At 40.1% G+C, this 11,533-nt stretch overlaps 1 protein-coding gene across 1 annotated transcript in view; it reads left to right on the top strand.

Moving 5' to 3' along the window:
* Positions 1-11,533, top strand: part of IQCH (IQ motif containing H) — a 46,167-nt gene that overhangs the window by 16,108 nt on the left and 18,526 nt on the right. The window contains exons 11-14 of the mRNA XM_041468895.1: positions 1,634-1,717; positions 3,847-4,022; positions 7,155-7,427; positions 10,126-10,317. Coding sequence (XP_041324829.1) covers positions 1,634-1,717; positions 3,847-4,022; positions 7,155-7,427; positions 10,126-10,317 — 725 coding nt within the window. The remainder of the gene's footprint in view (positions 1-1,633; positions 1,718-3,846; positions 4,023-7,154; positions 7,428-10,125; positions 10,318-11,533) is intronic.

Genomic DNA, 11,533 nt, shown 5'->3' with positions numbered 1-11,533 from the left:
TCAAGGTGGCTCAGGAGGAATGTGGTTCATCCTGTCCAGTGGGAGGGCAGGACTCACCAGCAGTGGATATTCCTCATTAAATCTAATGGGGTCATGCCAGTGCAAGTTAATATATTGTCACTTAATATGGTTTATTAACCTCCCTGTGAAAAGTACAGTGCTACAGCGCTGCATCTGCACAGCCTGAGCAAAATGCAAATTTTAACTTATTGCCCTGTGAAAAGTACAGTGCTACATCTGCATCTGCACAGCCTGAGCAAAATGCAAATTTTAACTTATTTAATTGCCACTTTGTTATTCCTTTCAAAGAATTCCTGGTTTTCCAAGTGATATTTGTAACTTTTTTTTTTGGCCCTAATTCTTAAAACCCAATGTTTTCAGGGTAAGGAAATAAGCTGCATTCTGAGGCTGACTCTTAAATTGTTCGAAAATATTAGGCTGCATTTCTAGGGCCTTAAAATTGGGTGACAGAACAAAATGAAGCCTTGAGACTAAAGTTTAAATACTCTGAGAAAGCTTTTTTCTAATTACTGTAGCTTAATACTAGAGGAGTAAAAAAAGGAAAAAGATCAATATATTTTACTTAGATGAGTTCTCCGAGAGCCTGGTACCACTGTGCTGACTGCAAAATGTAAGTTTGGTAAGAAATGACCAAAAATTAAACTGGTAATTTGAATTTCTCTGTGTTTTCTCATGTTCTGTGTGCAATTGCCACAGCACCTTAGAATGCTGATCACTTGTAGTAATTGTCTTTGTAATTAGGCTGAAATATCCACTTTGCTGTTTTCTACATGAAAGCACTGAAATACTGAGCAGATTTTAGCCAAATGAAGTTTTCCCTGAGTTTCTGATGATTTTCCATGTGCAGATATATGGAAATGTAAGGATCCTGTTCCTGGATCAGTCAAGTTTTTATGCCAAACACTGAAAATTTGGATTAATCCTGATGGATTAAACAATTAATATCCCTGGTGGTGACTGCCAGTGGAGCTGTGGCTGTTTGCACAGACACCACAATTCCTTTGGAATTCCACCAATTTGAAAATTACAGCCTTAAAAATTATAGTTACAGTGCTGCTGTCATTTCCTGCAGTCTTTTTGAACGTGAGCAGGGAATCAGCTGGAATTGTGACCTGCAAAGAGATAATCCAGGCTCAGACAGGCTGTCACTCACCTTTCCTCTGCAACAAAGTGAGCAGGTAGCACTGAGACTTCTCCTTAATGAAGTGGCTTTGGTGCCTTTTATCTGTGTGAAGGACAAAATTACCAGGATTCTTGCTTAATGATGGTGTCATTTTTTTTTTCCCTCCCCCAGTGTTTACAAAAAAAAAAAAAATAAAAATTATCCAGCAACATGAAAGAATCCCAGCAAAATGGTGTGCATGGTTAAATTAGAAAACTCTGTAGGGCTGTAACATTCAGGTCTGTATTTAAAATGACAGAAAAACATGAAGTTACATCAGTAATAAAAGTAAATTCTGAAAAATGCTGCAATGGCTGCTGTGAGATTTCAAATAGGGTTTTTTTTTTCCAGCTTTTTTGAATCCAGAAATCTGATTTTTTTTTTTTTTTCCCAAATCTGTACCAGGGGTTTTCTGACTGCAGTTTGAGGGGAGCTTTCCTTGTTTTCCAGGATATTCCCAACACATCCGTGAGCACATGCCTGACCTTGCTGTCCAGCAGAACCTGCAGATGGGGAGGCTCTGTGACATCCTGGGTATGTGATCAGCTCCTGCCCTCTGATTATTCCCCCAGCTGGCACTGAAAGAAAACAGCACAAGGACTTTAGTTTGGTGTTAATATTAAATACAGAGCACGGAGAAGCTGAGAAGGAACTGTGGCATTTCCTGGCCCTGTTATCCATAAAAAATCCTGCTGCTTCCTTGCCCCTCTGTGAGGTGCAGCAGCTCCTCCTGTGAGCTGCTGAGCACCACAGGGTGTTCAGTGCTCTCCAAAACCAGGGACTCACTCAGGCTCACACAGAGAGAAAGATGTGCTGCAAAAGAGCAAGCCCTTATTTAAACCCTTTTTTCCCCCCGCTTTTAAATCAGCAAACGAGGCAAAAGGCATCTATTTAAAAGTTGGTTTTTTTTTTCCTGACTGGCTTCTTTTAAGCAAAGCTGGGAATGATATTAGTTAGCAGTGACCAACTGCATTGGTTCCCTGGAATGACATGTTTTACATGATTCATGTATATTTCAGGATCATGATTATTTTATAAATGCCATTTAGTAAGTTTGGAACAAAAATATATTAGAGCCAGAAATTTACAGTTGTCTAAAATAATAATGTAATTGCCTTTATATATTATCTCGGCACTAATATTGGTTTTTTTCCACTGTACTGTTTTATTTTTTTCTTTTTTGAAGGTGGATTTTTTTGGCTGTTAAATGATAGAAACTTAAAGGGACAAAGTCACGCATTAAACAGATTTTTTTTTTCTCATTTCTGAACATGAAAATTTGTTCTGCTGTAAAATAGACCATGAGGAAGATACATACTAGTGAAATATTAAATAAATTATGGACTGGATCATGTGCTTTACCTGTGCCTGGCAGAGGAGCACTGAGATTTCCCATTTTGGTTTGGTTTTTCTTTGGAGAAGCAGAGGATTTCCTCACTGTTGGTGACCTCCTGTGGGTTAAGCTGTCCCTGGAGCCCCACTGTGTCCTGAGGAGACTTCATCTCTCTTTACAGGGCAGTGCTGCAGCAGTAAAATGTGCTGCACTTTTTATTCCCCAAATTCGCTTGAGTTGAATGTTTTTCACTTGAGTATTGACTGGTGAATGGTGCTGAACTCTTCCATTAGTTATTTTTTTAAAAGTTGTCTAATAATTATCTGAAGACTCTCCTTGTGGGCTCTGTGCTACTTTAATGCCTCAGTTGAGTTCTGGCCTCGCTTTTGAAATGTGGATTATTTCCCTGCAGCTCTGGCAAAACAAAGTCAAGCAATGGGATCTCTTATTCACTTTCCAGCATTTGGCTCAGGGTTTCCTTGTCCAGTCCTTGCTTTGCTGCAGTCCTTCCATGGAATTGCAGTTATCCCTGGCACTTGTGCACAATAAAACAATGCAAGGCTTCCCACTGACTGGGATCTAAATCTTGGAGTGCTCTTTGCCTATTGATGCCTCAAGGCCTATTAATTAATTACCTTATCTATTACCATTAATATTTTAAAATACTAACTTTCAACATTTTTTTTTAATTTGAAATTTTAAATAATTTAAAAATTAATACAATTTCCCCAAACTGCCTGTATTACAGATTTCCCTTCTGTGTGGACACAGCCCTTCAGCCCAAGCTGTTTTCCATGAGGAAAAGCAGATTTGCACACCGTGCTGCCCTGCACACTGCCATGCCCAGCAATGGTTATTAATGATACCCCACCCTGAGCTTTTGTGTGGGCAGCACAGGAGTAGGAACAGCCCATGGAAAATCCAGGCAGCGTAGAAAATTGCAATTTCCTCAGCTTTCTCAACTGAATGGCTCAGTTTTATAATTTACTGGCATTAATGGGATATATTTTTCAAGCAGTTCAATTCCCATTGATGTTAATGGGAGTGGGGCTCACAAATCCCCCTGCACCACTTCCCAAATCCTGCCCCAATATGTTCTGCAGATTGAATCCCAGGAAGCAGCTCTTCCTTTGGGTCACTGCCCTGTCTTCAGAGACACGCTGAAGCACGGCAGAAAGCCCTAAGATTTGGGGATTAAACCCAATTTTTGTTTATTTGCAGTGCATTTTGAGGAGAGCTGTTGGTGAGCAGAGGGTTGGGAATGCTGGCATTGCTGTTGGGAGTGTTGCACCTTTCTCCCAGCAGTGAGCACTGTGCCCTTTTGTTTCAGATGCCAACGTGGACGTCATCTACATCTGCCCCCTTGCTCTGAGTGAGGAGTTACTGCAGTATTACAATAAACTCCTGGGTCTGCAGGCAGCTGTTAGATCTGGGAACCCCGAGGACATGGCTGACCTGCAGGACAGGTTCAAAATTCTCACCCCTGAAGCTATAAACAGCTTCCCTGTGAGTTTGTCTTCTAATTACTACAGCTTGAGGGATGCAGTAAAATTAAATTGGAAATTTTATAACTTGCAACGCTCTGGTACACATCAGTGAAATATTATTGCAAGTTTAAGGGCTTTACTGATTAGACTACTAGTTAGAGCATTGGAAATAAATATCCTGGTTTAGCTTTATAGACTTGCTTGAGATAGTCCTAGATTGGCTATTTGTAGGCTCTTGTCCCTTCTGACTCTGTGCTTGGGACTGGGAACTTGATAGATTTATATCTCTAAGCAAATCATAGCAATAAACCATTCTTATTACTCAAACTTTATCTCTGGCTAGCCCAGCATTCAATCATTGCTGTGTTTGCAGTGGCCCTTGCAACTAAATCCAGTGCAGAGCTCCTTAAAGAACAAAGCTTAAACAAAGTTAGGTAATAATACAGAAATCTGAGTTTCAAACAGATCAGAATAATGCATAAATATGAGCTCTAATAATACAAAAGTGATAGTTCCAGAATAACAATTAATAATAGAGAAATGTTAGTTCCAAACCTGTCAAGTCAGGTTTAAATCCATGTGCTAAAACATGTTCTAATTAATGTACAGTGTGTACAGTGTTTCTGAAAATGCTGCAGTGCAGTGGAGACTTCAGAGTGAACAATAGTTTTCTGTTCTAGATATTAAACCCACAGTGTCTTGGCTGGGATTTGATTTTTATCAAACTTTGTGGCACATTTAGTGGCTTTACTTGAAGCCTTGCTGCTGGTTTTGCTATTTTTTTCTTTTTAAGTTGCACTTTGACAGTCATAGCAGGTTTTTTTCTGGATGCTGGGTTATTTTTTCCAATAGTGACTCCCAACTGAATTAATGCCAAAATCTGTCAGGAGAATGGGCAACACCAGATTTTATGTGAACCAGGTTGAGGTAACCCATGGCTCTTTAGTGCTATTCACCTGTTAATGTGCCAAATCTGCCTTGTTTTCATTTAATGTGTTCTTTACCGTATAATAATGAATATTTTTAATGAATACATGCTCTGTGTGGAGAGGAATCTGCTCAGAAGTGCTCCTGGTCATCCCTTGGCTTCAGTGCCAATTTGGGCTGTGGAAGGGTTTGAGCTTTGTAGGTTCTTTTAAAGGATCTTTCTCCTGGCTTATTGAATAAAAAGCCTTTATTGCACCTAATGGATTGAAATTTATTCCCAATCAATGCAAGTGTGGCTTGAAGGCCACTTCAGAGGGCTCCTTTTAGCAATTCCAGAGGCACAAATCATCCCTGCACGTTTTCCCAGCTGTTTTGGTGGAACTGGATGGAAGGAAAATGTGTGGAAAAGGCAGAGCTGGTCCTGATCCTGCCCTTGAGCTGTGTCCAGCTGGAGGCAGCTTTGCTCTCCTGGTGATCCTGATGCCAAGGGGAGATCTGGGATCTTGGGAAGCTGAAAACAAAACAAAAATCAACAGGTTTGAGAGCCAAGAACTTTCCCCATATCCCCTGTTCCTGCTGGAATCCTTCAGTTCTGCTTTTCCCCGCTCTCCCTCCCACTTCCATATATCCTGGCAGCTCTAGCACTCTCAAAAAGCAGGAATAAAGCAGCTTTTACAGCCTGACCTCCTTAATTAACTGTAAAATCCATTATTGAGGGACACAAAGCAAATCTCCTCCCTACAAGCCCACTGTGGCCCCAGGCTGGGAATGGATCCTGCTCCCTGCATGCAGAACTCTGGGATGGGCCAGCTCCCTGCTTGAGCAGTGCTCAGGTAAAGGGAATCCCTGGATCACAACTTCAAATGTCTTGGCTTTAAAAGTGATGCAAGGAAAAGGGCTCCAGGTAACTTGTTTGCTGTTCTTTTCATCCTGAAACTTCTGTAATTCTCTTTTTTCTGCTGGAACTTTGGGGAGTGTCCCATTCCTGCTGTCCTTGCAGGGTGTTCAGCTCCTTCACAGAGAGATCTGGGCATTTTTTGGAACTTTGTTTGGTGTGAGAAAGCACCAAGGGACTGACAGAATGGGATTCCTTGTGCTCTTTCCCAGCACCATCCTCTCTATCCAAGCAATGAAATCAGGATTTCTGCTTCGGTCCCTGGCAATGAACATCCAGGACTTGGGAGGAAAATATTCTGGGTTCTTCAGTGCTGGAAATCCCTGGCAAATCCAGGATTTACATTATCCTGAAAATATAGAGATACTTTTCTGAAGCCTAAATGAGATGAAATCTCAATAGGAAGATAATTTTCTCCTTGTTGGGATTATGATTTGTTCATGACAATTTACAATTTACTGCAGTGGATTTCTCTTGTGCAATTTCTCCATCCCTGTCTCATCCTCAGTATATTTTTGGGAAAATAATTGGAATATATGCAGGCCATGCATGGGATATGTTGTTTAAAACATTTTGGAGGTTTCGCCTGCCATGAGTGATATTCTTAATTTAAATTCAGAGTTTGCAGTGTATGTCATGAGCTGCTTGTTCAACTATAGATCTTTTTTTGGGAAGATATGAGAAATTCCTTCCAAAAAGTTGGAACCCTTGTGTTTTAAGCAAAAAAAAAAAAAACCTACTACAAAACTGCTTCCCTCTCCTTAAGTGGTCCTTTAGATCAGCAATCAGAGCTCCTGTGAAATGGAAATGTGCATCCCCAGTAATTTAATGTAAGCACTGAAAGCTTTTGTAAATCAAAGTGTTTTATTCTCAGAGAATCACTTCAAATACCCTGAACTGTATGTGAAATACATTCCCTGCTATAGGGAGGGGGGGATTCTTCATTTTTTTATTGATTTTTAGGAGCTCTGGAGTTAAAGCATGCCAGGAGTGTTGCTGAGATGAATCACTATTATCCAAAGGCCAGCAGCCTCTGTGCCTGACAGAAGGATAATTCCACACGGATCAAATAAATACAGATGTGTAGTAATTAGTTCTATTCCCAACGAGGCCATTTCCAACCCACTAAAGATGTGCACGATTATGGAGCCTCACCCCAACAGCTTTTATCAATTTAAACTGCTAAGCTACAGGATAGGTCATAACCCAGCCTGCTATTAATAATGTATTTATTGTGGGCAACATTAGGAATTAGGGGGAGGGAAAAAAAAAAAAAAAACCACAACAAAAAAACCACTTTTCATAAGAATAAATGTTCTCTTTTTGCAGGAGCATCACATGTGCCTGGCCACTGTGCTCAAGTACAGCCCCAGGACCCTGCAGAGGCTGCAGGTGCTGCTCCAGGGCAGGGATGCCTACGTGGTTGGGGGTGTTCCCCACCTGGATGATTTGGCTGTGGCTGACCAGCTCCAGGTGCCACTTTTGGGCTCAGAGCCAGCAGTGGCTCAGCTCTACAGCACCAAGTCTGGCAGCAAGAGAATCTTTGCCAGTGCTGGAGTGCCAACCCCTCCTGGAGAGTGGGACATCCACAGCAGGGAGCAGGTGAGGATTTGGGTCATTCCAATGAGACCCTCATCACTGAACAATGGTTTTGTATTGTAAATATTAAACCTACAGTGCCTTGGCTGGGATTTGATTTTTAGCAAACTTTGTGGCACATTTAGGAGCTTTGCTTGAAGCCCTGTTGCTGGTTTTGCTATTTTTTTTCTTTTTTAACTGAACTTTGACAATCATAGCAGGTTTTTGTTCTGGATGCTGGGTTATTTTTTTAATAGTAACTCCCAACTATTTTTCCAGTAGTAACTCCCAAACCCTCATGGGTTTGAGCAAGTCTTGGGTGAGGTTGGGTCCTTTTCTGTCTCAATTAAATGCAGTTTGTGCCCAGGGCAAGAAGGAACACAATTACTCTGGGGTTCTTCATGGGCTTGAGGATGTAAAAATGTTTGGTCCAATATTTGAGACAGTTTGTGCTGGTGCCCTCCTGGGTGAAGTCATGAAATGAATCCATTTTACCAGTGACTGAAGATGCACATTTTCCAAAAATGCTTCTTCTAAGGGGAAGAAATCTCCCCTCTAATCAGCCTGTTCCCACTGAGGTTCACTGAGCATCTTTGCAGTTTTACTTTGCAGCCTGTCATTGCTAAATTCATCTCTCTTGTTGGCATGACCAGTAGGAAAATAACAAAACCCTATTGAACTGAAATTATGAGGCACAAGAGGTTTCTGTACTTTCATTTTACATGTTTATTTTGCAGCCAGTTCCTCAGTATTTTATTCTCTAAACTGATTTTGCAATTTACAATGATATGTCTAAGTATTTATTTTTAAAGGCCATTTTTATGGTGGTGTTACTTCTCATCCAGGAAAATAATCATTGCTAAGGTTTTTTGTAGGTGCTTCTGCTTCTTCAAGAGGCTTTTCACATTGCTTTAGTTTTTATTAATCACCTTTAGCACTGAAGCAGTCTAAGCTACACAAATCCATTGCTACTTCTCCAGTAGATGAAATAAATATATGATCAATGACCTGCAAAACAGCTGTTTGATTTATTTGATTCATGTAAATTATTTAACAATACTTCTGGTTCATCCTACAGGGTTATGGAATTTCTCCTTCTGTTGTTTGCTTGTATGAAATATTGACATTTTAGGTTAAATAATCAAAGTGAGGTGACACCATGGTAAAGCACAATTCAATTTTCACTTAAAGATAGCACATAATTCTTTGTGATTGGTACAGTCCTTACAGGATTATTGATCCTTTTCATTACTGTAGGGGGAGCCCTCAAGAAAAACACATTTATGTGATTCTCAAAAGCCACAAATGGAACACGTGTAATTGTATTTTAGGTCAATCTTTAAAAAAAATAAACAAAATCCCTCAAATTACTCTGTGAAATGTAGAAGACTCCAGCCAATGCAACAAGATCTGAGAATACTTTTACCAGGTTCAAAGTCATTTGCAGTTTCTAAGAAGCTAATTGCATCCTGCACCAGCTGGGCAAAAGGCATTTGAAAGCCATTTAAATCTGTGTACATACACAAATAAATAATTAGCATTTTTATAAAGCCTGCCTGGTCCCTCCTCCATGCATTTATAACCACGGAATGCACTCTCCACTAGGAGAATTTCCCAGCTGTTTTGGCTGGTGCTACCCTGGCACATTTTTGCAGACAGCATCGTCCATCCCACGTTGTTCCCTGTCACAAACAGTTATGGAGCACTTCTGCCTCAGACAAAACCAAGAAACAACACCTGGGCAGGCAAATTCCTCTGTGCAGAAAACAGGGATTCTTCAAAGGCAGCTTTCAATCCATACCCAAGCAGCTGTAAGAACACAAACACCTCGGAGAAAATGAACCCAAATTGTTGGATTATGCCCTTTCCTGACCCAGAGATGGGGCAACTGAGAGGCTTTTTAAAACTTTTATTCCATTTTCAGGCAATACAGATATTATAATTCATGCCACTGCAATTAGAAGCCAACTATTTCCTAACTACAATACATTACAAGTGTTTCTTGGCCTATCAGCTTTAGCCACACCATGCTGTAAATGCCTTAAAGCCAATCATCTAAAATTAATGCACCTTTCATAGTTGTGTTTCTCTAAAATAATCTAGTTTTATTTGTAAGGCCATCCTTTAAACTTGTTTCTAGTTCCATTTCTCTCTCAGCAATGTCTGTCCTATTCCATGGCATTTCTAAGTCAGCATTTCTTAGCTCAAGGTTTGCATAAGGATGCACACTGTGTGTCTTCTGTCAGGCTTTGAGAATTTTCTACAGATCCGTTTCCCACATCTCCCCCTCTCTCTTGGACAGAAAAAACTTCTTGGATGGTTTTGTGCATCGATTGCCATGCACAGTGAAGGACACAGGGCATTGTCACTGACATTGTCGCTATAATAATCAATGTATAGAAACTTATTTTAATAAATAATTACAGTATAGACACTATTATATAATATATATATTATATAATATATAATATTTTATCTATAAAATATGTCATAATCAATGTATATAATCTTAATAATCAATGTTTATAAACTTAAACCTCCTTTAGCCAAGGTGCAAAACTCTATCTTTCAAATAAGCCATGTGAGCCTTCTGTCAGGCTTTGAGAATTCTCTACAAACCCATTTTCCCACACGTATTTAGGAAAACAAATGTTAAGCCCAAATATTTGGGAGCATTTTGGTGCTGTCCCCGTGTGAAGGGCTTTGTGTCCCTGCTCTGCAGCTGCTCCGTGCCCTCAGCCAGCTCGTCCTGGACAATTTGGAGGTGCAGCGCTGGCTCTTCAAGGTGGACGATGAGCGTGCAGGAGATGGCACTGCCTTCTGTGATGTCACTTCCCACCTGGAATGCTACTCCTGGATCCAGAGGGAACTGCAGGGACACGGCCCCGAGGTGTGGAGTGAGAGCCAGGCTCGTGTGAGTAACAAAACTGCACCTTCTGTGTTGTCTTGGCTCTTTCATGTCCCCTGAGGTCCCTCCTCGCTGTAAATCTCCTCCCTGAGCCTTCATTTGAAGGTAAATGTTGATATCACAGCCTAGCTTGGCTTCACAAAGCAGCAGTAATTCAAATAAAACAGGGAAATATTCCAAAATATTCCATTCTAAAATATGAAGGCATGCCTGGCAGCCAGCTGTGGAAGGACTTGTGTTGTAACACTGCCCATGCAATAATGGACAGGGGTTTATACATTTTTTTGTATACATTTTATACATTTTTTTAGTGAGGACATATAAAGGAAAGTTTATAGGCAGCATAGCATCATCTCCACAGAAAATTGGAATTCTTTCCATAGAAATTTGGAATTATTGAAACAAAGATTAATTGGGATAGGGATTAAAATAGCTGAACACCAGTAATTTGAAATCATACAAACTGATTGCTTTTTCAGCTAATTTTCTATGGATTATTTTTCCTGCATGTTTTGCCTCATTAATAACTTTTAAACCTGTATGAGACAACAGTTGTAGGTTTTGGTGATCATTAAACTCCTGCAAGTTTTATTACCAGGGGTGTTCAGGTAAGGAGAGCCATCTATAAAAATCTAAGTAAAGGAAACATTAGAGCATGAACTGAGGCACTCCTGGATTCCTGAGAATCCCCAGGATTGAGAGGCTGGAAGATGATACATTTTAACTGCAGAAAAATCCATATGAAACCACACTTCATTATTCTGGCATTCCAAGAACTATTTGTAGTTTAAATATTCATTGGTATTTAAATGTGTTAATTTCAATAAGCATTTGATATTTCTGTATATCTTGCCAAATTCATTCCTAATGTAATGGTTTTAAAGCCAGAAGGAATGTATCCAGAAAAATTGTTTAATTTACATAAACTACTCATTATAGCTGCTCTGATTTTTTTTAATTCAATCAAAACGGGTTTGAAATTTGGGGTTGATTGAATTATATTGTATATTAAAGTTTCAAATCGGGCTGATTACGGTTCTGCTGCGTTTGACAGATACAAAACAATTCCACATTATAAAACAGAGTTCCTGATAGAAAGCTGAAGGGGTAATTCCTCTGATCTGCAACTCAGGCAGGATGAAGCAGAGCCCTGAAAATCCAGCCCAGTGGGACACAAAGCTCAGGATGTATCCAGGGCCTGCTCCCAGCACCTGAGTCAGGA

Source organism: Pyrgilauda ruficollis, unplaced genomic scaffold (genome assembly GCF_017590135.1).
Source record: "Pyrgilauda ruficollis isolate IOZ18807 unplaced genomic scaffold, ASM1759013v1 scaffold23, whole genome shotgun sequence".
Lineage (NCBI taxonomy): Eukaryota > Metazoa > Chordata > Aves > Passeriformes > Passeridae > Pyrgilauda > Pyrgilauda ruficollis.
Note: the sequence above shows the minus strand (reverse complement) of the source record. Positions and strands in the feature narration are given on the sequence as shown.